Source organism: Gopherus evgoodei, chromosome 17 (genome assembly GCF_007399415.2).
Source record: "Gopherus evgoodei ecotype Sinaloan lineage chromosome 17, rGopEvg1_v1.p, whole genome shotgun sequence".
Lineage (NCBI taxonomy): Eukaryota > Metazoa > Chordata > Testudines > Testudinidae > Gopherus > Gopherus evgoodei.
The window spans coordinates 19,392,698-19,419,440 of NC_044338.1; the positions used below are offsets into that span (position 1 = coordinate 19,392,698).

General features: G+C 54.5%; 1 protein-coding gene across 1 annotated transcript in view; it reads right to left on the reverse strand.

Moving 5' to 3' along the window:
• The window catches only part of SRRM3 (serine/arginine repetitive matrix 3), a 163,641-nt gene that overhangs the window by 29,563 nt on the left and 107,335 nt on the right, over nucleotides 1–26,743 (reverse strand). The window contains exons 4-8 of the mRNA XM_030536617.1: nucleotides 22,505–22,606; nucleotides 9,091–9,216; nucleotides 7,047–7,127; nucleotides 2,507–2,536; nucleotides 851–919 (exon numbers count right to left, since the gene is read on the reverse strand). Coding sequence (XP_030392477.1) covers nucleotides 851–919; nucleotides 2,507–2,536; nucleotides 7,047–7,127; nucleotides 9,091–9,216; nucleotides 22,505–22,606 — 408 coding nt within the window. The remainder of the gene's footprint in view (nucleotides 1–850; nucleotides 920–2,506; nucleotides 2,537–7,046; nucleotides 7,128–9,090; nucleotides 9,217–22,504; nucleotides 22,607–26,743) is intronic.

Genomic DNA, 26,743 nt, shown 5'->3' on the forward strand with positions numbered 1-26,743 from the left:
CTGGCAGAATAGAAGGGACTCGGTGTCACCCGCCCCCTGGCCGTGCAGCCAGCCACTCCTTCTGCCACGGTGGTGTCTGGCAGGGAGAGGCCAGGCAGCACGAGTGGAGAGCCAGGGAGACAGTGTCCAGCATGACACAGTGTGACCGGGCCATGGAGAGATGTTGACAGGCTCGCTATGGCCGTGGCTGACAGAGGGGGCTCTTTTAGCTCAGGCAGGAGAGGCTCCTGCTTCAGGATCCACAGGTCCCAGGGTGGATCCCCACTGCCGACGACCCGCCGCATTGGTTACAGCCCAGTCCTGCCTCTCCTTCAGGGCACAGGACGCCACCCGCCTCCTGCCAAGAAGCCATTTGCACCTGGGTGGCCCCTCGCCCTTCCAAACTCCCCCAGCCCAGGGCCTGCCGCTGGCGCGGGTGCTGCCTGGAGCCTCTGCCTGCTGCATCGGATTCCCCAGCAATGTCCTAATTGCTTTGCACGGGTCATTTATAACATCCTGCTGCCCCCCCTAGCCTGGGGTCCGGGGGGAGGGGGAGCGCTGAGTTCAGGTTTAAGGGCCTTAGCCCAGGCAGCTGCTTTGTAAGCAGAATCGGCTGCCTGCCCTGCATTATTCACGACCCCGGAGATCCGCAGTGCAACACCCGCAGCTGCCGGGAGCTGCAGGGCCAGAGCCTGTTTTGAGTCAATCCAATTACACCCAGGGGAGCTTTGGCCCGTCCCCCTAAGCCACGGACGGATTAACCCTTCCTGCTGCGTGGTCCAGCCCAGCCCAAGAGGGAGTGAGCCAGGGAAGGAGGGTGGAGAAGGATGGAGCCACGAGGGGAAGGATCGCGGCTCCCCTGGCCCAGTACCTGTCTCGTCTGTGTTTCTTCCCATTCTTCTTTTTCTTCTCCTTCCGGAGGGGCGAGGAGCTGTCGCAGCTGGAAAGCAAACACGGGAGCCTTTGAGTGGTGGGTGGGGTGGAACTTTCCTGCCCCGGGACAGGGCCTCCTCAGAGCCGCAGCGTTCGCTAGGACCAGTGTCTGAGAACACGGCCCCCTCCTGCGGCATACCCGGCATGGGCCCGAACCCTGCTGAACAGCCAGCGTCGCGTCGCCGTGAGCCGGCGCACACCCAGCCCGACATAAGGAGGTTTCAGAGTGAAGGGCTGAGATTAGGGTGACCAGATGTCCTGATTTTATAGGGACAGTCCCGATTTTTGGGCCTTTTTCTTATATAGGCTCCTATTACCCCCCACTCCCTGTCCCAATTTTTCACATTTGCTGTCTGGTCACCCTAGCTGAGACCTCTCCAAGCGGCCAAAGGGATTTGGACACTGAATTATAACAGGGTATTCAATTATAACCGAGCAACACCGAATTATAACAGGGTGTTCAAATCCACCGGGTAGCTCGGAAAATCTCAGCCAGCAAAAATAGTCAAGAGCATTAAAGAGGGTCTGAAAAATGGGGGAAAGGATTTCCTGGGGGGTCTTTTGATTGAAATTTTGTTTAAAAATGTGATTGAAATGTTTTTTTTAAACATTTCGGCCACCTCTACAAAACACTTCTGTTGCATCTCAGTGCCACCTTGTGGTCCCTGCAGGATCTAACAGGAAACAGGTCACAGAGCCCATGGGCCAAAGATTCCTAATTAGTATTATGATTTATGCTAATCATAGACGCTGGACAAACACAGACTGAACTGAGAGCCCCTGCCCCAAAGAGCTTCCAGGCTACGGAACCTCAATACACCCAGCTGGAATCAGATTCGCCAAAGCCCTCCGCGCTGGCGCCTCCACTGAAGTCACCGGGAAATCACCCTTCTGCAAATCCTGGCTCCAGAGTCAGCTTGTGGGCACCAGCTGGTGCCAGTCAGTGCTGCCCTGCAGGTTTCCCCGCAGCCAGCCCCAGCTGAGGATCTGACTCTGAACCCACCATGTTGTTGAGATGACGGTTGAATGAAAGCACTTCACTGACCCATGAGGGTATCGCAGCACTGCAGTCACAGGCTGTGAGGGCAGCACATGTAGACACTCCCTAGCTGGCTTTGATTGCGTGGCCACTCCGCTATGTAGCGGGGGTCCTGGGCGGGCAGGGCTGGCTGCAGATTCACTGCTATTGTTCCTCGGGCAGCTAGATCAAAGCTAGCTCGGGTCTGTCTCCATGTGCTGCAGTCCCACCTGGTGGAGACCCGCCCGTAGATACCCACCTAGCTGGTTCAGGGAGGCAGCAACTGATGCGCAGGGCATTGGCTCGGAGCGACATATCGCCTGTTACAGAGCCAAATGGGCCACAGCCTGGCTTCAGCGGGGGTCCGACACGGACACAGCCCGAGCAGAAGCTGGGGAGGGAGCCGAGGGTTTGGCCCATGGCCTGCAGCTCTGGGAATATGGACTTACCTAGAGTGAGGGAAGAGCCCTGGGCTGGAAAGAATGGCCAGCCTGCTGCCTCCTGCCATCCCTTACATTTCAGGGGCGCCCACGAGGAGGAGGAGGAGGAGGGAGAGCAGGCTCCCATGTCACTCACCTGCGCTCTGATCCGGGTTTCCTCTTTTTGCTGACATTGGGGGAGGAAACAGATAAATCACATGTTAGTGGCAGCAGCGTCTTTCCAGTGGGCAGAGGGCCAGAGCCCAGGACCCATTCAGGAGCTGGGCCCCTAATGGGGACCAAGCTGTTCCACGTAGCCCTTTCTGTAGGGCTCGGGGCCCGAATCCTGTTCAGTTACCACCCCCCTGATGCCGAGCATCAGTCTTTCCACACTGGGCTGGGCCTGCTCTCAGCACATGCCCTGAAGTTCGTTCGACTGGGTGATGGCACGTCTCCTAATGACATAATTCCATGTGATGATTATCTCATGCACGCACAGTAATTGCCTCGTTAGGACGTGACAGTGCAGAGAGGGGAAACATTACGGGGCTGGTTGCATTCCAGGACAAAACAAGAAGACATTTAGAAACACACAAACTCCCATCAAAGGAGCCAGAGTTCCCAGCGGCAGAAAGAGCCGGGCAAGGAGGGGATGGTAGTGGCCACAGCGACAAAGCGTCCTTGAATGTGCTTGGCAATCGGGGGCGAAGAGAATTACCCCTCCGCTGTTATCTCCTGTTCTCAGTTTGCATTTGAGCCACGGTGGCCATATTTACCAAAGCAAAATCGGGTCCCCGCACAGGGCTGGTCTGAGCTGCCTGTCTGACATCACCGCTTGCCTGAGGACACACACAACCTCCCCCCCCCCGTATCCCAGGGGGCTGTCCCAAGCCACCTGGCATTGCTGTTTGCCCAAGCCCCATGGCACCCAGGACTGGGGCTGACCACCCGCGCCCCACACCGCCCTGGGCTGACTGACCGAGCAGCACGCTGCTCGGGCCTGCGTTTGTTCACCTGAGCCCCATGACTCCCTGTCTCCCCAAGACCCACATCACCCTGGGCTGACTGCCGGAGCCCCACCACCCAGCGCCTCATGTCGTCACTTGCCTCCCAGAACATTCCTCCACGCCCCATCAGCTGGCACTCTTGCCAACTGATCAGAGCAGCCTGCAGCTGGCAAGGGCAAAAGGGACAAATGCACAGTTTTGCCAAAATAAGTCAGGATGTCCGGGACAGGGCTTAAAAAGGGGACTGTCCCGGCCAAAATGGAATGTATGTTGGTCACCCTCATTTGAGCCTTACTGTAAGGTGCGTGTGTGCATGTGTGGATGTCCTTCTCTCTGGCGGGTATGTGTGCGTGCATGCCTGGAGCTGTGCATGTTTCTAGCTGGTGTGTGTGTGTGTGTGTGTGTGTGTGTGTGTGTGTGTGTGTGTGTGTGTGTGTGTGTGTGTGTGTGTGTGTGTGTGTGTGTGTGTGTGTGTGTGTGTCCGTCCGTCCATAACAGTGTCTTTCCTTCTCTGCATGTCTCTGGATCTGTGTGTATGTTGGTGTTGTATCTCACGGTGTGTGTCTGTGCATAGTGGTCTCAGTGATATGTGTGTGTGTATCTCTGTGAGTGTTTTGTGTGTGTGTGTGCGCGCAAGTCTCTGCCACAGCACCTCGCTATCAAAAATCCTGCCTCTCTCTCCACCTCGGTGAGTGTCTCTGGATCCACAGCAGCTTGCTCCCCGCCTGGGATTACAGGCAGCCTCCCCTGGCCCTGTCTGACCCCAGCAATCCAGCACCGGGCACTTGGCCAAGCCTGGCAGGATAGGGAAACACTCTGCCGCCCCGTGGCAGCTGGGACCCATGGCCCGCCCCTGAGCTGAACCACGCTCCCACCTAACAGGGTCACACGCTGACTCTGGGTGGGGCGGGTGGAATTTAAGGGCAATGTAGCTAGCCATGGGGGTCCTGTTAACATGTCTGGGAGCTGGGTGACTAATTCCCATTGACCCCAAAGCTCGGTGCAGGCTTCTGACGGGCTCAGATTATCCTAACTTTGCACATTCAGGGAGTCCCCTTGCCTCTGAAAGTGGTGACGCCATATCCATTTCTGGGCCCTTCCCCCTCCAGTTAAAGCTTGTCAAGTGGGGAAAATGAATGGGTCAGACTCCCTCCGAATCGCCCTGTCGCTGGAGGGGGAGGGGAGACCCAGGAGGTGGTGTCGGGGTGCAGGGAGTCCCAGGGAACGGGGAGTGGGGAGCTGAACAAACAGAGGGAGAGGGTGGGTGGAGAGGAACAATGATAAGGCAGGAGTTGGGGTTGGCTGGCGCACAGGAAGGGAGCGGGTCCCACAGGATGGGGGCAGGGGGGGTACACACTCCTGTGGGGAGACAGTGTACGGCCCTGTGACCGACTCCTCTTTCCTCATTAAGAGCGGCTCTTCCCAGCCTGCCAGGAAGGCAGTCGGTCCCTGATTAATCACCAGCCAGGCCAGGCTCATTAAAGGTGCCGGCTCAGCTCTGCAGACAGTCACTAGCAGTGCGAAGGCAGGGGGAGGTGGCTGTGCCAGGCGATGAATGTGAGGAACTGCGGGGACAGGGCATGGGGCAGCACATCCCCAGCTCAGAGACCTCCCCACTCTCCGTGCCCCCAGGTAACGGGGCGAGGGGCGTGGCATGGCCTGATCAGGACCTTCTAGACACAAGCCTGGGCTCTCTGTTTGGGATTCCAGCAATGGTGGAGCGGTCTCCTATTTGGGCTCAGCACGTGTCCCAGCAGGGCTGGGCCCAAGCAGGGGGCTGGGGCTGAGCGGGACAGGTCTGCACACCCCAGCTGGGGGTGGGGGCGCCCATGGAGTAGGCCATGGCGTCTCTGCACAAGCTATGGGGACAGATGCTTTCTCCTCCCTGGCTGCCCCACGCAGGGCTGTGGCAGTGCGCCAGGTGGGCTCGCCCAGCAGATCCCCCACGCAGGGGTCTGAGCCCCATTCTAACGCCGCTTGAGCTGCCTGGATAGCTGCATGGGGCAAAACAAGAGGGGACGGCACCCGGAGCGGCTAGAGTTCGGAGACACCCCCTCTGCCACACTCCCCTTTGCTCTAATACGCTCACCCTTTGGGGGCCAGATCCATGGCTACAGCTGTGCAAAAGGGGACCCACACCTGCTGAGAAGCCCCCCAGCACCTCGGGTCTCCAAACTGGGGCAGCTCAGGGGCGTGACATGGTGGCCAGAGGGAGGCAGGACCGTAGCAGACAGATTCAGCAAGCATAAGCTAGAGCAGCCCGATGGTCCCTCTACTTTATGCGAGGAGGCAATTTAGCCCTAGGATCGAGGGGGGGGGATCCATCCCAGAGACTCTAGAGGGACAGACAATATTGCCTCCATCTGCCCTGGGAGCAGTGGGATTTCTATGAGGGGCTGGGAGCCTGCCAGACAGCAGTGTCGTCACCAGTTCATATGGGGCTTGGGGTCAGCACACCAGCTGGGACAGACAGCAAGCAAGCGAGCTTTTTGCACCAACAGCTTCCTGTCTGGGTGGAAAACACTCCAAAGAAACTTGCAATGAAGCCATAAAACCACCCCGAGTCCATGGACCCAGCCTTGGTCATGTGTCATTTCCAGGGGAGGCGGCACGGATAAACGCTGGGCTGGGGCTCCGGACTCCGGGTTTTATAGGCACGGACTCACTGTGGGTGGGGCTACACTGCAGTGGGAGGTCTGAGCACTGCCCGGTTGGTTTCCCTGAGCTTTGTTCTAGCAGTGAAGCCAGAGCAGTAACCCTGGGTACTTATTCGAGTGGCGGCACTAGCTTCACTGCTGTTGTTACTGGAGCTGGCTGGATCCATGCTTGCTCGGGTAGGTCACCAGGTGGGGCAGGCACCTCCCACTGCAGAGTAGACCTACCCTAACTGACCTAAGACAAGGCATTCCCCTCACCCCCACTTTTGTGCCTCAGTTTCCCCATCTGTAAAGCAGGGATAAGGGAGTCCATTAAATGCCAGCCCCAGGGGGTGCATCTCTCCGAGTCTCCCCTCCCCACAGTCTGACTGGTCCACGTCCTGCTGAGGCTGCAGCGTGGGCTGCTCTGTGCGCCAGCCAGGGCTGAACTATGGCAGGTCATTGTGGGCCCCTGGTGGGACGGGCCTGAGCCTGCTGCTTGGGCACGAGATGGAGGAAGAGTCAGGGCAGGGAGCTGGGGGGACGGCAGAAGGCCGGATGAGGGGCAGGCTGTTGCATCGATGGGGGAAGAGAAGGTGTTCTGGCAGGTGCTGGGGAATATTGGGTCCCAGCGAACAAGCCAAGGTCACACTGCAGGGAGAATGCCAGCACCCCAGGGCTGCCCTGCCCCCTGGGAGTCCCAGTGACTCAGAGAGCCAGCCCAGGGCACGAGGGATGAGGTCAAAGAAGTGAACCTCAGGCTGGGGCGAGGGGGAGCACTGCGGTAGGCGCTGCAGCCATATAGGGAAGGTGCAGGAGTCCCTGGCTCTGGCACTGCAGGGGCAGCTGTCGGCTACAGGGAGAGCCTGTGCCCCTTTGGCACAGCCCCACAGTGCTAGCTGCCCCACCCTAGCCAGGAGGAGGGGAGGGGAGGGGAAGGGAAGGGAGTGAGGGGTCCCCAGGGAACCAGCTGGCGAGGGGTTGAGGGGGTCAGGCCGGTATCCCCTCAGTGGCAGGGCGCAGAGGAGCAGGGTGGGTCGGGCAGGTGACTCACCGGCTCCGGCGATGACCTGATTTCTTTTTCTTTTTCTTCTTGGGTGGCGGTGAGGCGGAGCTGCTCATCCTCCTCTTCAGCCTGGGGGGGAGAGGAGAGGCTCAGAGTTGGGAGCAGTAACCGCAAGGCCCCCCTGCGCAGAGCGGTGGGGGCTGCCTCACCCCCAGTGTATGCGTGTGTGTCGGGGGGAAGAAGTGTGTATATCTGGCCCTGTCTTTGTTAGGGATAAAGGTGTTTTCAAACCTGTTTTAGGTGACAGAGTAACTAGCACATGTTAAAACCCTAGTGTAGACGCAGTTGTTTATATCTCAGCATGTGCGGGAGGATGTCAGCCCTACGGGGCAGCCTAGAATTTATCATAACAGCTAACACCTATTAAAACTACAGCCTACTGCTGCTCCCCGCTAGGATAACAACCTACTGCTGCTACCCACTAGCAGAGCTGTGCCTGTAGCTCAAACAACAGAGGTTAGCACTGTGACGCTGACGATCCCAGGCTGGAGGCAATGTGGCAGGGGGAGGTGATTACAGAATCTCAGCAGCGAGCCTCCCGGTGATCATTGCTTAGGAGAGGAGTAATGGGTGTGCGTACAATGCACCGCACTGTGCTTCCCCCTGGCCAGTGTTGGACGCTCACGTTAGCAGACATGGCCGCAGAAGGAGAGACACCAGGCTTGGTTTCTGAACTCATCTGCGGCCATGACCCAGCTGTGGTGCCTGGGAACGTCCTGCTCCCACTGGTGGATGGAGTAGCTTGTCCGTGTGATGCACTTGTGCAGGGCCTGAGCCAAAGCTCTTTGAAACCGCCGGGAAGACTCTCACACCACCGTGTGCTTTGGATCGGGTCTGGAGTGTTTGGATCAGGTCCCTCAAGTAGCTCTGCTGCTGAAGGGGGACACCCGGGTTCCTTGGGGGCTGGCAGCTTGTTCCTTTGGACCCAGGTTTCTACGCCCACTGACAATGCTGACATGTCTATATGTGTCCTTACGAGGGGGCTGTGCGGCGACCCCTTGTGGTGGATGTGTGCATCAGCATGGCAGCACCTGCCTTGGCAGAAAGATTCTGCAGGAAGCCAGAGGTTTGGCTTTGGCACTGGGCTGGCAGCACTGAAATGACCATTTATTTTTCATCTCAAAGCTCGGGCTTTCCCACCCCCCGGCACCTACCCACCAGCAGGAGGGAGTCCACGGAGACCAGCAGTATGGGAAGCCATAAAAGGACTGGGAGGACTGACTGCCGAGGGAAGATTAAAAGCGCGAAAGCTGCGTGGGTTGATTGAGTGGGCACACGACTGTCAGCAAACGTGATGGCTGGAAACAGCTGGGAGGGAGTGAAATCTGCTCAGGGTGTGAGCGGGGCTGTGTGCATTGCTAGAGACGATGGGATCACAGGAAGGAAAGAAAGATTTAGGCTAAACATTAGAGAAAGCCTGGGAGGTGTTAAGCTACACTGGAGGGTCCCGAGGGACGGAGTGGGAGCTCTGTTGTTTGGCCACTGGAAACTAGATGGTCCCCCGTGGGGGTCGGGGTAAGCGAGCCCATGTGCCTCCTTTGAAAAGCTCTTACTGCACACACAAAATGTATGTGCAAATGACTGCACGCCTGATTGGCACGTGCAAGTCCCATGCTTCACGGCACAGGCTGGGCACTATTCAGCATGCACAGCCGCCCACTGGGCGTGGGCCATTGTTGCAACTGGGCACACAGATCAGGCCCCCGTTTGCCTGCACGTGGCCACACAGTCCCAGTCCGACCCTGTTTTCAAACCGGGCCTCCTGTGTCTTTCCCATGTTGAACATCTATCGAATCCATGGCTGAGAGCAGCCCACTGGCCCCAAATCCCAGTTCAGGTGGGACTGGGAGAAGTGCTTGGTTCTCAGATGTACCTTGGCCGCCTGCAAACACTTGAAGGCCGCGTGTGTTGGAATGTGAGTCTGTTCTCCTAAGAGCCCTGGAGCGGAGCTGGTGTACGCATGTTCTCCGGGGCACCCGGGCATGGACCTGGCACTCCCAAATGGCCCCCTGCCAGCGCCCCAGCCATTTACCTGTGTTCTCTGTGGCTGCAGTGGTCTCGGTAGCAGTCGGCTGGGCAGTCACACGGCAGCAGGCAGCCCTCTCCGTACGCTGGGTACTCCACCGCGTACTGCTCCATGTGGTGGTTTTCGATCACTCTGCCCAAGGGAGAAGACGCAGTTTGATCAGGCTTGTCACTGACTATAGACCAGGCTGTGCCAACGCCACCATCGCCTCAGGCCTGTGCCTAGCCTGTCCTGGGGGGGCATCTCTCCAAAGGCCTGGTTTGAGGTGCCTTCTCCTCCAGCCATACGAGTGCCCTAACCACTGGGCCATCTGTCCTGTGGCCCTGTGGGGCTCTAGCCCAAAGCAGTTCACTGGCGACCAGGCCACTGGAGAAATGCATCAGCAGTACAAATGCCCCGTGGGTGACTTTCCTTGAGCCCAGGTGCAGGCTCCGTTTCATTAAGACACGACTGCTAATTACCCTGGAATAATCCAGTGGCCCCTACATTCCTCTGGCAGCAGCAGCAAACCAAGCCCCAGAGACGGCAGGAGTTCATGCGAGCGAGAGAGAACAACATGGGACTGATAATCCTTCGGGAGACAGAGGACTGCATGGACAGCAGCCCCACCGCTTGGGAGACCCATCCTGCTGGAGGACTGGGCCCCTTTTTGGAAAGCAATGAGTGGCAGCAGTTCCCCCAACTGCTTGTTCCAGCCTGAGATGGGATCTGAGCCTGACCTGCCCCAGGGGAGAGCAGATACCTCCCTTTCTATTGCAGGGGCTTCCGCTCGGTCTGATCGGGGCAACACAGCACCCACAACAGGGGGGTCCTGGGCCTAGATGCTACCGTAATAAACCTAACAAAAAACATGCAGCCCCCAGTTCAATGGGGTCCTGGTCCGTGACAGGCGTGCCTAGGTGCTACCGTAATACACCGAACAAACAACATGCAGCCCTCAGTTCAATGGGACCCTGGTCTGTGACGGGGGTGCCTAGGTGCTACCGTAATACACCGAATAAACAACATGCAGCCCCCAGTTCAATGGGACCCTGGTCCGTGATGGGGGCGCCTAGGTGCTACCGTAATACACCGAATAAACAACATGCAGCCCCCAGCACAACAGGGTCCTTATCTATAATGGGGGTGCCTAGGCGCTACCGTAATACACCTAATAAACAACATGCAGACCCCAGCACAATGGGGTCCTGGTCCGTGACGGGGGGTGCCTAGGCGGTCCTACCAGACATATAACTAACAATATGATGCCCCAAGAGGCCGTAGACCAGCCAGCCTCACCTGGATGAGCTTCACAATCTGGCCCTTGTGGCCTTTGGTACAATGGAAGGACTGTGGTGGATCTAAATCAAAGAGGGGAACTTGATCGAGCACAAGGCCTAGGGACCAGTGAGACCTACGTCAGCTCCACAAGGACTCAGTGGGGGGTCTGGCCTCTGTCTCTGATTTTCAGGGTGATGCTCCGGGGCCCATGTGACTTTCCCACCCAGATGTTCTCCCACGGAGAATCCCACTCCACTCTCTAAAGAAGCAGAATTCTGCCTCTGCCTCCTTCCGTCCAAAAAGCCCAGCGGGCGGCACGAGCCCTGAGTGAGAACTGGGCCTACTGAAGTCAATGGGTGTCTGGAAGCCCTGGGATTCCACCCATCATGAGGAAACTGAGGCACGGGAAGCTGAAAGGAGTCACACAGAGAGGCAGAGGAACTCAGGAGTCCTGATGCCCTGCCCCTGGACTGCACTCAGCAGCAGGGAACCGATTCAAGGGGCTGGACTCTGGAGTATCTTATGCCCAGGAGGTGGGGGGCTCACGGGGGTGGCACAGAAGGCGCCAGGATGAAGAACTCTGCCACCCCAGCAGACCAGAGGTTACTCCCCAGGGGCTGAATGTGCAGCATATCTCCACGCTGGGATCTACCTAGAGGGCAACCACTAGCTGCAGTGCACCCAAATGCACCACCTCCAGTGCCTTAAAGTGGGAACCCCCTAGCAGGAGGCAGCATCCTGCCACCGCAGTGTCCCTGGCTTTGCCTGCTGAGATCACGCAGCATCTCCACAAGACACCCTCATGGCTGTCCTGCCCTCATGCACTGGGGCTCTTCCTTCCCTCAGCACTGCCATGCTCTGATGTGCCTCATGTCGGGGAGAGGGGGGGCATCTCTGCTCCCAGGGAGAAGCAGCAGCGGGCGGTGTAACGGGGGGCAAAAGACCCTCTAAGAAAATGCTACAGAACACCCCCACCACCACCACCATCGTGTCCCGCCATGCTCTGCCGGGGGCACTGCCTATGTCCCAACCTCAGCTGGCCTGAGGATCTACACTCACAGATAGGGTGACCAGATGGCAAGGGTGAAAAATCGGGATAGGGGTGGGGGGTTTACAAGACAAAGCCCCAAATATCGGGACTGTCCCTATAAAATTGGGACATCTGGTCACCCTCCTCAAGGAGGCACTCGCAGGGAGAGCTTCGCCAGGGGTTCAAATCTTGCATCTTCCCTCTGATCTCGGCTCTTCCTCCTCCCCGGGCATCGTGGTATTCGCTGTTTCCCTGTTTGTTACCTGGGTCTCCCTGCACACAAACGGCTCCATAGGGGCAGCTCTGCCAGAGACACACAGGGGCCAATGAGGGGGCATGTCAATTTGCAGCTTAGCGAGTGGCTGAGAAAAGCAAAGGGGGTGCTCCAGGCCAGTGAGAGAGGGTGGGAGAAAGCCCTGGGGGCAAGTCACGCTTCTGAGACACATGGCAGGCTCTGGGGCGGGCGTATGTGCCCTAGGCAGTACAGCCGAAATGGGCCTCCTGTCTTTGCCCTGCGCAGAGCTGGAGTGGTGCAGCTGGGCTGGGGATTTCAGGCCATGGCGGCTGAGGCTCAGCAGCTGTAGTCACAAGGAACGGCTGGCTAGGGAGAGACGCTTTGGCCCAGCCCGTCTCCCATCTCTGCCTTGTCCCCTCCATGCCAATGACCCACACTCATTTATACTCCTGGCTTCAGCGGCTTTTCTAGCTGTGCCTGCATCCCCCAGTGTCTTGGGAGTTTGGCTCGTGCTACAGCATGCAATTTGCTGCTTCCCGCGTCGCCTGCATCACCCAACAGCAAGGACTGGCGCTGCAAAAGTGGCTTAGCATGGCTGGCAACGTCTGGAGCAGGCACTCTTGCCATTGGCTCCAATGCCCATGGAGAAGGTGCAGAGCACAGACTGATCTTCCTCCACGGCTGAAGCTGCAGGGAGGCATAGGGCATAGCTGTTCGGAGCCTGGAAGCGGAAAAGTCATGTGACGAAGGTAAGGAGGCAAATCTCTGACCCTCTTGGTGGATTTGTCCGGGCGCATCTGGCCAAAATGAGCCCCTGCTTGTTATTTTGCAGCACGCTCTTCGTGGCTGCATTTCACTGCTGGGCGTGGGCACCAGGAGCCTGGTTTGTAAGTGCTCTGGGACCCTCCCGGAGGAAAAGAGCTCGATAAATGCAAGCTATTGTCCCCTTAAAATTCCTCCCACTCTGAAACCCTGCGAAGGAATATTATTGGTTGCATGGTTTTCTCTCTTGCCTGTCAGGACCGTGGGTGTATCAAAGTGAACGAGCAAGAGGAAAGCTGCCTTCTGGTTAAGGCAGGGGCTTAGGAGTCAGGAGATCAGGAGATCAACACTTGGCTTTACCAAAGATTCCCTCTATGACCATGGGCAAGTCACTTCACCTCTCTCTGCCTCAGTTTCCCATCTGTAAAATGGGAATAATAATTCTGTCTTGTCTATGTAGATGGTAATCTCTCACTGAATGTGTGCACAGCACCTTGCACAATGAGGCTCTGATCTCGCTTGGGGCTTCCAAGTAGCAGTCAGGCGATAAGAGGGAAGGTCCTCTTATTAAAAGATAGGAGCCAAAGGGGGTAGCAATAAACGGTCAGTTTTCAGAACGGAAAGAGGTAAACAGTGGGGTCCCCAAAGGCTCTGTACTGGGCCCAGTCCTAGTCAACATGTTTGTAAATGATCTGGAAAAAGAGGTAGACAGTGAAGTGGCAAAGTTGGCAACCGACACAAAATTACTCATGATATTTAAGTCCAAAGCTGACGGCAAAGAGCTACAAAGGGATCTCACAAAGCTGGATGACTGGGCGACAAAGTGGCAGATGAAATTCAGTGTTGATAAATGCAAAGTAATGCACAGTGGAAAACAATCTCAACTGTACATACAAAATGATGGGGTCTGAATAAGCTGTAACCACTCAGGAAAGAGATCGTGGAGTCACTGCGGAAAGTTCTCTGCAAACATCTGCTCAGCGTGCAGCGGCAATCAGAAAAGCAAACAGACTGTTAGAAACCATTGGGAAAGGGCTAGATAATAAGACAGAAAATATAATGCCACTATGTAAATCCATGGTACAGCCGCACCTTGTATACGGTGTGTAGTTCTGGCTATCCCATCTAAAAAAAAAAAAATAGAATTGGAAAAAGTACAAAGAAGGGCAACAAAAAGGATTAAGAGGATGGAACAGCTCCCATACAAGGAGAGATTAAAAACACTGGGACTGTTCAGTTCATAAAAGAGTCGGCTAAGGGGGGGATATGACAGAGGTCCATAAAATCATGACTGGTGTGGAGAAAGTGACTAGGGATGTGTTGTTTACCCCTTCGCATAACACAAGAACTAGGGGTCATGTGATGAAATGAATAGGCAGCAGGTTTAAAACAAATGTCAGGAAGTACCTCTTCACAGCCCGCACAGTCAACCTGTGGAACTCACTGCCAGGGGATGTTGGGAAGGCCAGAAGTCTAACTGGGTTCAAAGAAGAATTAGATAAGTTCCTAGAGGGTAAGTCCATCAGTGGCTATTAGCCAAGATGGTCGGGGATGCAACAGCCTGAGGAAGTTGAGGGCTTTGTCTGAGCTCACTACAGTGGCTGCAATATAAAGGTTCGATGGTGTCACTCCCCATTGGCTGGGGTCAATGGAATGAAGATGAGGTTGTGCAGGGCCCAGTAGATATCTGGAGCTGCTGGAGATGTTAGCCTGGATTTTTGCAGTTCCGTGGGGCTTGTGCGGTCCCTCCGTAGATCAGAGAAAAATTATCCTGGATTAGCAGGGGGGTGAAGAAGTCAATGAAGATCACTGGGAGAGGGTTATACCAGGTTATCACCGAAGGAGTTCAGCCGGTGTTCTGTTGAAAGCTGGGATGGATTATCCGAGGGGAAAGAAGGCTGAACAGCAATCTGGGGACTCAGCAGGATTATCTGGTCATTGGCAGGAGCTGCCCAAGATGACGTAGGATCTTGAGCTGCTCACCTGAGTCACCAGAGGGACATTTGGAGCTACTGAGGGTCACCTTCAGTCCACCTGGGGTCGGAGGCCACGTGGAAGTTAATTGCCAGGGGATCATATCTCACCACTGGTGAGTGCAGAGGCTTCACAGTGGCCACATAGGGTTTCCTGGGAATGGAAAGGGTCACCTGGAGTGGTAGGACAAGGTTATCTGAAGGTCACTTATGACCACTTGAAGGTGAAATGGTTTCAGTGTCAACTGAGACTAGTCTGTGTGGGATACCCAGGCCAGTCGAGATGGGGCAGGGTCTGGCTTGCCTGTTGCAGAGAAGCTGGGAGATGGTTAATGAGAGGAACAGCATGAGGGCAACCCTTGGTGTCTCTCCTCCCACCAAGGGGTTTATCTGCTTAAAACCAATGGATGCAATCATGTTCCCATGGAAACCAAGAGGCTTTGCCATGGGCTACAATGAAGGGCAACAGAGTAATACTCTGGGAGAAAGGGTGTTGCAAGCTAGCCCCTGGGGGCGGAGGATGTGGGGGGCAGAGTGTCGCCAAGATACTAGCCAAGCATAGAGGATCTCAGAGTCTGATCCCCAGCTCTCCTACTGCCTCCCTGGCTCCAGCTCTCCAGAACGAATTCAGCCCCCTGCAGCTCTGATTGACACACCTAAGCAAGTGGCTGGTTTTTCAAAAGTGGCCAGCTGCCACTGAGAACAGTGGGAGGTGCAGAGTGCTCCTGAACATCTGGCCAGCAATGCCACATCTGTAAAACGGGGTTACTAGCACGGCCTTTCCCCCACCAGGTGTGTTTAGACTGTCGCTCTCCAGGGCAGGGATCCTCTTGCCTAACACATCCGGGCAGTGCCTAGCTCCAGGGACCAGAGATGAGCTCATGTAACGCTGCTGCTCAACACTAACCTAAATTGCCGCTCCTGCAACACGATCTGCAGTGGCACAGGCCAGTGTTGGTGCTGGGCCCCCTGGGCTGCCCTGGGGCTCTGCCTGGCTAGATCAGACTGCAGGATCGGGGCCCAAAGCGCCTGCAAATCATGGTGGCCTAAAAACGGTGAGCTGGGCTGGGCTAAAAATCAGGCCCTGGATCTAAACTCTCCAGTTCTCCAGCATTTCCCTGTGCACACAGCTCTCACATTCCCCACTGCAAGGAGGCGGCAAATAAGGACTGGCCAGAACCAGCTCCTAGAGAAATGAAGGGGGGGATGAGATGGGCTAGGGTGAGACCCTCTAGCTGGGGAGTTTGACACTGGAACCGATGGGCAGTGACTCCACATTGTTCCCCTTGGATGGCTCGTTGGGGGCCTACAGGACTCAAGTCGGGCCGGTCAGTTCCTAGTGGCCAAGCATCAGTCCCATTTACCCCTTATCCAAGAGGCCGAGGGTTGAGAGGCCTCAGAGACAGAATTCTCCATCTAATCCGAAAGGTTGGTCTTTCTGGGTGAGCAGGGTTGGCAGGGCAGCATGGGGGAGCTGCTTGGGCTGCACCATGGCCATGGCTGTCAAGCTGACCCAGGCTTCCTGCGCTGAATTGGCTCGTAAATCATGTTCAATAATACAGCAGGCAGGGTCAGACAGCTCTGCTCAGAGCCTGCATCCAGTGCTCTAGCGGGATTTGCAGGGCATGTGCTGCATGCAGATCCTCCCCTCTCTTCACTAGTTGCACCCTGTGGCAATTTCATTGACTCTTGACCAGCACCGGGGGACGGACGAGGCCCGAAGCCTTGACGCTACTCCAGTGCTTGGAAGATGGCTTCTTAAGCATCAGATAACTAATGTCACACTCCTTCCAACTGGAAACTGCATTTAACAGAGCTGGCAGGACCCAGCTCAGGCTTCCCCTGGGACTCCGACAGCAATGTATTTTTGTGATGTGATTTACATTAAGGCCGATAAACGCTCTTCGAAACCGGCCTCACTTTGCACCTCCTTCCCCTCTGCAGCCATTGAGCAGGGGATGACAAGCAGCAGCATCTCTCCATGCACATGAACCTCTGCCACTCGGGGATTTTCACCCAATTAAGAGTAGAGTGAACAATCGCCTGTTTTAAGAGAGTGAAAACCAGGGTGTTGTGGACTCAAAGTACAAGCCAGATCGCTTCCTTTCTACTGCAAATTAGCCTTCCTCCCAGGAGGCTGCCCAGTTGCCAGCCAGTGAGACAGGGACGGTGGGTGGTATTAGAAAGGCTTTTCTCAGGTTAGCTGCCTTCATTTTTCCAATGGCATGTTTCTCGGTGATCGGGTTGTGTGACTTTTGCCTGGATGTGCATGCAGGCTAGGCAATGCCTTTAGAGTAAATAAATATGATTCTTGCTGGATTTTGAGCACTTGGCCAGGTGATAACGTTCAGCACCATGAACAGCTCCCAGGCTAGGCTGTCCCGGCTGGAGTACCTTAACAAAATCACCCCATCTGAAGATTTTCTCCCTTTATCTTTGCTTAACCAGTCAGGACCAGGTTTTGGTGCCTAGCTGTTTTTTTTCCCCCTCTTCTCCTGAAACCTGTGTAAGATTTTTTTCAATAACAGCAAGGAGCCCCTTAGGAGATTACCAGGATGGGAGGGGAGCTGTTTGGTTGGGCTAGAGAGGGTTAGAAAAGAAATGCTGGAGTAGGAACTCAGAGGCAGTAGGAAAAGTGAGCAGAAGACCTGGGTTCTATTCCTGGCTCTGCACTGGCCTACTGTGTGACTTTGGATAACCCATTTTAATCTCTGTGTGCCTCAGTTTCTCCATCTGTAAAATAGGGAGATCACTGCTGACGCTGACAGGCATTCTTGGTGCTCAGTGGCTGCAGAGAGCTCTGTGCTATTGGTATATAGCACATACACCAAAATGACATTAGAAGAACACACAGGTTGCAAAGCCGAGCACCCAGAAATGAGGAAATGCCAACATTCCAGTTGTCTGGGCAACCTGAATGTGACCCCCTTGTGCACACGCAGCATAAGCCAGTCTTTAATTACATGACCACACGCTCTTTTTGCCCCAGGGCCCCGGCCTCATTCAGTGAATGGGCTGAACTGTGGCCCCTCAATAGTTTGTTGTCTTCTCATTACTCACTATGTGGCCCCAGGCGTTAGCTACTGCCCACTATCCAAACCCCGCATCTGAAGACGAAATTGTTTTCTTCATGGGATTTCTATTGTGTCCGAGTGCTTCGCAGCCATTAATATAGCCTCACCACTCCTCTGCGGGATGAGGGAGTGGTATGATTTCCATTTCACACCTGGGAAACTGAGGCACACAGAGGTTCAGGTCCAAAGTCTCCATTCCTTTTAGGTGCCCACTTCGAGACAGCACTATCCAGGGAAGGACCTGTTCTGGGTTGGCGCATGCTCAGTGTGGATGGAATGTTTGAGAATTAGCCTGAGCTCTAGCAAGGCTCCTCTGACTATGTGCAAGCAGCAGTTTTTCAGAGGCTTATAGTTTGGCCTAATTTGGGGAGATTTTCACAGGGACAACAAAAGGCACAGCCCCGAGACAAAGGCTGCCCCCTGCCAAATTTCAAATCCCTGCTCCAAAGCCTGGTGGGCGCTAGAGCTTCTGACAAAGGTCATAAGGATTTTTTACCATGGGCAAAACAATGTATGTTTCCCTAACCTTGTACTCGGAAATGGCTGAACCAAGATTGGGCTCAATGCTTGTAAAGTGCTTTGGAGAGGAAATGTGCCCCTGAAGTACTAAGAATTGTTAGCAAGGCAGAGTAGAAGAACCTTCATCCCAGCTCAGCAATTCCCCTCTATCCCCAGGAGTAACGCAGACACCTCTGCAGGGAAAAACTACTATATTGAACTACTAATACTAGATGAACATCATTTGTTGGGGAAGAGTCAACATGATTTTTGTAAAGGGAAATCAGGCCTCACCAATCTACTAGAATTCTTTGAGGGCAGTTAACAAGCATGTGGACAAAGGGGAACCAGTGGACACAGTGTACTTAGAGATTCAGAAAGCTTTTGTCAAAGTGCCTCACCAAAGGTTCGTAAGCAAAGTAAGCTGTCATGGGATAAAATGGAAGGTCATCTCATGGATCAGTAACTGGTTAAAAGATGGGAAACAAAGGGTAAGAATAAAAGATCAGTTTTCAGAATGGAGAGAGGTAAATAGTGGTGTCCCCCAGGGTCTGTACCGGGTCCCGTCCTATTCAACATATTCATAAATGATCTGGAAAGAGGGGTAAACAGTGAGGTGGCAAAATTTTCAGATGACACAAAACTACTTACGATAGCTAAATCCACAGCAGACTGTGAAAAGTTACAAAGGGATCTCAGTGACTGGACAACAAAACGTCAGATGAAATTCAATGTTGATAAATGCAAAGTAATGCACATTGGAAAACATAATCCCAACTACACATATAAAATGATGGGGTCTAAATTAACTGTTACCCCTCAAGAGAAAAATCTGGGAGTCATTGTGGATAGTTCTCTGAAAACATCCACTCAATGTGCAGTGTCAGTTAAAAAAGCGAACAGAATGTTGGGAATCATTAAGGGATAGATAATAAGAGAGAAAATATCATATTCCCTATATATAAATCCACAGTATGCCCACACCTTGAATACTGTGTGCAGGTCTGGTCACTCCGTATAAAAAAAAGATATATCGGAATTGAAAAAAGGGCAATAAAAATGATTAGGGATATGGATCAGCTTCCATATGAGGAGAGATTAATAAGACTGGGACTTCTCAGCTTGGAAAAGAAATGACTAAGGGGGAATATGATAGAGGTCTATAAAATCATGACAGGTGTGGAGAAAGTGAATAAGGAAGTGTTATTTACTCCTTCTCATTGCATAAGAACTAGTGGTCATCAAATGAAATTAACAGGCAGCAGGTTTAAAACAAACAAAAGGAAGTATTTCTTTACACAACCCACAGTTAACCTGTGGAACTCCTTGCTAGAGGATGTTGTGAAGGCCAAGACCATAACAGTGTTCAAAAAAAGAACTAGATAAGTTCATGGAGGATAGTTCCATCAACGGCTATTAGCCAGGCTGGGCAGGGATGGTGTCCCTAGCCTCTGTTTGCCAGAAGCTGGGAATGGACAACAGGGGATGCATCACCTGTTCTGTTCATTCCCGCTGATGCCCCTGGCATTGGCCACTACTGGAAGACAGGCTACTGGGCTAGATGGACCTTTGGTCTGACCCAGTGTGACTGTTCTGATGTTCTTATTCTTAGCTTGTAAGAATCTTGGAGCAGAGATTATCCTTTTGTGATAGCAGCAAAGAATCCTGTGGCACCTTATAGACTAACAGACGTTTCGGAGCATGAGCTTTCGTGGGTGAATACCCACTTCGTCAGATGCATGCCTTTTGTGATGTGTCTGTACCACACCGAGCACAATGGGTCTAGGACCAGGGCCCCTAGGCACTGCCGATGTACAAATCAAGAAGAACATTAATAATATCAACCTCACTTACGCCCGGGACCATCTCTGTTCTGTGGTTGTACAGCACTTAGCACAACGGGGTCCTAGGCCAAGAGTGGGACTCTTTGGCGCTCGGGTTTCTTCTAAGCGAGTCCACCGCCCCCTCCGCCCAGCATAACGTGAGAGCGACATCTACACTTGAATTCCTTCCCAAGCCCATTTTCTAATCCTGCACTACATTTCCAGACTTGCTACCTTGACAGCAGCTGGAGTATGATACACAGGATTGCTTTTTTATTACTTAGACGCTAGCCTGCACCTACCCCCGCTCCTGCTTTATGGCCTAAAATGAAGATTCATGTCTGTGCGGGTGAGCTCGGAGAAAGCAGTGCGGTACCTGGCAGGATTTATAGAATGCCAACCAGGTGTCAGACAGCTCCATTTCCTGTCCAATGTGCCGCACGAGTCTCACAGCCCTTCTCCCCCCGTGGGACTCCCCGTGACATTGCCAAGTCTGCAAATAGTTTGACTGCAAACCCCGCCACCTACGCACACTGCAGAGGTGTCTGGAGGAGCCCAAAACCTCAACAGGTGTAACCTGGCATCAACCATAGAGCAATGCCCATTCAAGTCAGCTGGCACCCTCCAGACCCCAGTTCTGCAAAACTGCAGGTGCGCCTGCAAAGCACGATTGCTGCCAAGGTCCCGGTGAGCAAGGGGTTAATCTTAGCTCACACTGGCTGCTTAGAGGGTGGAGATGGAGGCCCAGGGACCAAAGGGCTGGGATGATCTCCAGGCCGGTAAGTGTATTTCTAGTCGCTTTCCACTCCTGGGGTCTTATTTTGCTTCCTCATTCGGAAAGCCCTCCCTTGGGGAAGAGATCATGCTGACTGCAGCTGGATTTGCTGCTGAGTCCTTCCACCAGCCCCTAAAGTGAGCGACCAAGCAAGGGAGCAGATCTCAACAAGGCTTTGTGACACTCTGCGACACCAAAACCCGGGTACCCTTTGAGCCGTACTCAGCTGTGCTTTTCAGCTGGCGTGTGGTCACAGAAGTTTCTGGCCCCACCCCCATCCCCCTGTGCTGCAGTTCTTTCTCACTGCCCTGATTTCCTGAGCCTAATGAAGCATTAATATTCAGTGAACCTACAGGATCTATTCCTGTCCCGGCGTGACCTGCTTTCCAGGCTGATAGATGATGTGTGGCTTGCCAACGGCGCTCGCTGTGCCATTAAGCATCTCACAGATAAATCACGAGCAAGCTGGGGCAGAACCAAGCACTGACAGGGATATTCCTGGAGCTGCGCCGGGGAGGAGGGAGAGGAGAGGGGGGAACAAAACCAGAAACTAAGACTTGGGGTCTTTGCAGCACAAGCTGTGCCACTCACCTGAATGGTTTGAGAGTGGAAACCCCTGCATCCCATTCCAGAGAGACACACACATACACAGGATGGGAGTTCTCCGAGGCCAGAGTCTGACTTCAGAGGAGTCGCTCCCGATGTGGAGCAGTGTAACTGACGTCAGTGTGTTCACATGCCTCAGTGCAGCCAGGGGAGTTACTTTGGATTTACACAAGAGGCGAAGTGAAAAATGAGTAGGGGCAACTCTGGATTTATTCTGAGCTAACCTTAATTACAGCAAATTCAGTGCAGTCTCTAGCAAAGTGGGGCCGAGGCAGGCAGTGTAATCGATTGGCACAACAGTGACTGATATCAGGCTCTGCTGAAGTCAATGGAGTTAGTCCAGATTTACCCAGATCTGACCCACTACACTGGCAATTAATTTCAAGGGCTGACAGACAGCTGCACCCCATGGCCTCCCTGATGCAGAAAAGAGAGTGACTGACAGGAGAAGAGCAGAGGAGAGATTTTCTGGAATGGCAGGAAGTGGCCAGAAGCCTGGAACGGCCTAAGCTGGGAAACCCTGGGACTCTTCACAGAGCTGAGACTCAAGGGACTTGGTTTCTCTTCCTGGCTGTGCCACTGGCTTGCCTGGGGCAAGTCACTTCCCTCCCTGTGCCTCAGTTTCCCCATCTGTAAAATAGGAGTGATGGCACTGATGCCTTCTGCTGATGAACACTGCGATATAAAAGCTAGGTGTTCTCCACAGGCATAAGGGCACAGAAGCCCTGCTTTATATATTTCTTACCTCTGCTGCGGTGAAGGGAGATCACCACCGTTCATCCTCGCTGTGCATGATTATTTATCTGAGTAACCCGCAGAGGTATCACATGCAGTGAGACTTCCCAGGAGAGTTGAGAGACGTTGTTCCTGACACCCCTTCTCCCCGGCAAGTGAGCAACTGGCCACTGCAAACCTGCTGTTAATTACTCAATACCATTCCAGATGTTGGGATGTTCTAAACCCATTGCTCATATCTGTGTGCGCTTCAATCTAATAAAGTGCAGTGTTGGCCATCCTGACTTGCATGAATCTTATCAGCCGGAATTGCTGTGTTCCTATTGACATTGCCTGGAGTGAAATCATTACGCTGCCCCTGCTGGGGGTTCTGAAAACACCAGGTAACAATCTCAGACCCATTCATTTCCTCCATCATCAGCCTGTGCAATGTGATGGGTGCACGAATGCAGCTCCCCATCGTATTTACTGGGTGGGGAGAGAAGGGAAGGAGAACTGCCCTGCGTCAGTGGATCCTGATCCACTCCCAAGGGGGGGGAAATTGGCGTGACAAGAGATCAGGAAGCGAGGCCAGGGGTGAGGTGAGAATTCAACCCTTTCCCATGCACCCCCCTCACCAGGCCCAGCGGAGTGACCCTTCCACACTCACATTTGGCGCCCGTGCTGGTCCTCCCTGGTGAGCACTCCCTCCTTCTCCATCAGCATTTGCCGGAAGGTCCCCACTTTCTGCCGGATCTCCTCTTCCGAATACCTGGGGTGGAGAGAGAGCTGGAGAGTTAGGGATGCCGTCGCCCTGAGCTGGCACTCCACTGATGACACCCCACCACCCCCCGCACGCTTCCTCCCCTCCCTCTCCTCTCCGGGCTTTCAGCTCATCGCTCCCTGTGTCTGAAGCCCCCTCCCTGTGCCGGGGCATCGCCCAGCCTCCCTGGCTGGCGGGCTCAGCCGAGAGGCCAAGGATGGATTGGCCCCTGGGAACCCAACATCCTCCCTATCCCCAGAGGTTAAGGGGGGAGAGCAGGGTGGGGAAAGCACCCACATTGTTACAACGCCTGTGGGGCAGCACATGTCTGCTGCCAGCATGGGCCAGGACAGAGCCACCGTTGAGTATTAACTCTGCCAGCTCTCCCTACCCCTTGGGGGCAGGGCCTGGCTCTCCAGGGGTGGGGGGGAGCGGGAAGTGCCCAGCTTCCACCCAGACTGGGCTAAGGGACCAGTTCCATACCCCTCCCCACCCCCTGCACGCTGCAGGCTCCCAGTAAGGGCCAGGCAGGATGTGCCCTCCTTCTGCTGTCCCCCATTCCCAGGGACTTCATGGAGGGCGTGTGGCCTAAATAAGGACTTCAGGGCTTGGGTCTGTGTTAAAGCAAAGAGGTCAGACCCTGAGCACAGACTCTCGACTCAGAGGCGTTCTGGGGTAGGCAGAGAGCGTGATGGGGCACAGCCGGAGCAGGCTTGCTCTGGGGACCCTGGGCTGGAGGGGGTGGAACCCCTGCAGGCTGGGCAGTAATCTGCTCCGTGGCACAAAGCCGACAGGAGCTGTCAGAACGAAGGAGGAGAGGATGGACAGTTTCCTCCCCAAGGGCTCTGCCTGCTCGGAGAGAAGCAGAGAACAACAGACCCATCTCCTCCCTCCCGCGCACGCACACGGCAAGCTAAGCGATATCGACCAGCTGCAAAAGGCAGTAGGGAGCCCGCCGGAGACCACAGCCCATGAGCAGCGGCTGGAGAAATGGCCTGTGCCAGCAGAGAGGCCTTAACTCAGGAATAACAGCTCGTGCGAGCTAGAAGACGAGGGAGAATCACCCCTTAAATGCCGGAGCCGGCAGCCCGAGGTGGCCTCGGCATTGTAGCAAAGGAAAACAAGGCCGGGCTTTAATCACCCAAGCCAAGTGACCGGAATAAACTGGCCCAATCCCTGGGGAGTTTTCACTCCCATCGCCCTGATCCCTTTGTCCCGGGTAACGCCCGAGGCCTATATCTTCCAGGAGAGGCCCTGGCGTGCCAATGCCAAGCTGTGCTAGGGCTGGCAGCTTGTGCCATTCCTGCTGGGTCTCTGAGTGCCACTGGCTGCCCCAGGCGGCTTTTGCCTCAGCCCCGGAGGCAGGAGGCAGCCCACTTCTGCGTCCAGAGCACCACATGGTGGCAGCAGAAGGAGAGTGCAGGCCCTCGGAAAGGAAGCTCAACCCAGTAGTTAAGGTGTTTGCCTGGGACTTGCGAGACTCTGCCACAGACTGCCTGTGTGAACCTGGGTAAGTCACTTGGTCTCTCTGTGCCTCAGTTCCCCCTCTGAACAACTGTCCTGCCTCTGAGAGGTGTTATGAAGATAAATATGTTAGTACCTGGGGTGTTCAGACCCAGCATGAGGGGACCATGCGAGCACCATGGATAGAAGGGCCTCAGGCCCCCAATTTGCAACTCACATGGGAGGGGGCTATCCCTGCAATATCTGGGTATGGAGCGATCCCTGTGAGGGGCGTGCGGCTGCCGAGAGCAATGCGCATCCTTCCTCATGGACAACGGGGCTCTGAACTGCGGAAACGGTAGGCTCCGGGGCTCGTTAGCATTAGGCCTGCTAACGGACGCATCAGGTCTCAGCTGTCGGTGCTGTACGGGGGGTTAAAAACACCACTTCACATGTGCGTCCAAAACATCCTGTGTGACAGGGCACCTAGGAGCCATGGGTACAGACAGCTCATCCTGCCGTGCTGGGCCCCCTTGCTGGGGGTCACTGCTGGACACCCCACGTGGGAGGGGCAGGCGGTGACATCCCTAGCTTGATGCGAATTTATAGGGATGCAGACAGCCAAATGCCTCTGCACCAGACAGCGAGGCCCGACTCGCTGCCAGATGGTGGGGAGGGTGCGTCTCCAGGGAAGAGCCCCTCCCCTGGGCAGAGGCAGCACAAACAGAGCTCGCTATGTCTGGCCTAAAGCCAGCGGTGCAGACAGCAAACTCTTGCCTGTGCCATCTGCCATTGACCTCATGGTAAGCTGGCTCGACTCCATCCACCTCCCAGCTTCACTGGCCCTCCCCCCAGTGGGCTTTACTGCCCAAAACAGACTAGGATTTGGTTTATTATTCACAGTGACCAGCACCGTGGCATCCAGGCACCCACAGTGCTTCTGCGGAGATGATCCAGATCCCAACTGGAGACACTAAATGCCCAGACGTGGTAGCTGCAGTGGAGAGCTTTGCATCAGGAACTAAGTAGCCAAGGACGGTGGTGTTCACTATCCCCACAGTACAGATGGGGGATGGAGGCAAGGGGAAATTGTGTGACTTGGCCAAGGTCACCGACACAGCTGAGACTGGAACCCACAAGCTCCAAGTCTGGCCTGTGGATGGATTCACTCTGGAGCAGGGCCCTGGGCAAGGAGGTTCTTCATGGTTTGCTCCGTGAGGCAATCCCCTACTGCTTCCAGAAAGTGCCCAGGGACCTCTTGCCTGGAGAGCTGCCCAAGGCGGGCTGAGAGGTCCTCAGGATGGTTTATAATTGAATGGGAGGCAGGCAATCCCTTCAGCAAAGCCTCCGCCATCCCATGGCTCATCACCTCCTCCCCTCATGTCTCCAAGCCTCTGTGGCTACTCAAGGGCAACCTTGAAGCCATCTCATACACGCCACCCAGTTTGTTGATTTTACAGCCACCTCCTCAATTATTCTCCCCGCAAGTGACAAATGGAAACGCGATTTCTCCGTCCTAGGCAGGGACGAGCTTAATGCAAGTCTGTGACTTGGCCTCAACCAATCGGTCCTGGAGCCGGCACCATCAGGCCGCATCGCAGGCAGGGAAGCCACAGCTGGAGAGCTGGGCGGGAACCAGATTGACTGTTTTGCAGGAAATTCTGTGACTTGGAAAATGCTTCTGTTCCACATGGAATGAACAAGATTCTCCACTCCCCCCCCCCAACCCCCCCAAAATTTCCCCATGAAACAAAATTGTGAACAAAATTTTTGGTTGATTTGTTTCATTTTGATCAAACGGAAACATTCTGCGCTGATTTTGGCTTTTCAAAAGCAAACGAACACGAGATTAGAGAAATTTGAAAACAAAGTTGTTTCAAACACAAAAAACAAAGAAAAAATCAAAACGTCAACACAATGTTTCAACCCATTGAAAACTCCCCCACTCCCCCCCATTATTTCCCTCCACCCGCCAGAAACAAAGTTTTATTAAAGTAACACGTTTCGGAAAAACAAATCAGCGTTTTCCAGCAAGGTCGTTTGCCATCAGGTAATTTCCTCCCAGCTGTAGGTAACATCCCAGGGTGTGTGTGAGAGCCCTAGCCCCCCACGGGGACACACCGCTGACTGGCACTGAGGTCACGTGAATTTCCTGCCAGACAGGTGGCATTAGAAGAGTCGAGGACTCTGAGCTGTTTGTGGGCCACCAGCTGGCATGAGCTACAGGTCACGCGCTCCATTCTGGAGCAGGGACGGCACGTTCTACCCCCTTTTACAGAACTTTCTCTGCCAGAGGAACTGAAAGGAACCAAACCAACAGGTCTGGGAGCTGGAGCTTTTGCTACCCATGGAACAAGGCCAGCAGCTGTGAAAGTCTCCCATATACCCCCGCCAATGTGCCATATGCCCCAACCAGAGTGACTGATTATGGGACGTTGGTGCCATTGACCTTCCTAATGACGCCACCGAGGGATCAAATCAGTGGCAGACATGGGGGTGGTTTCAGGGATGTGGCTGTTAAGTGAGAGTTAAATGGTTTAAGGGGCTTAACTCATTCCTCCACACTGGGGTGGATTTCAGCCATTGCATATGCAAGGAATCTGGAGCACTTAAGTAGGGGTGCATGAGGAAGCTATCGCCCAAAGCAAGCAGGGGCTGGAGTGAGATTAGGCAGTGGCCCACTTGCCTGGAATAAGCCGGGAG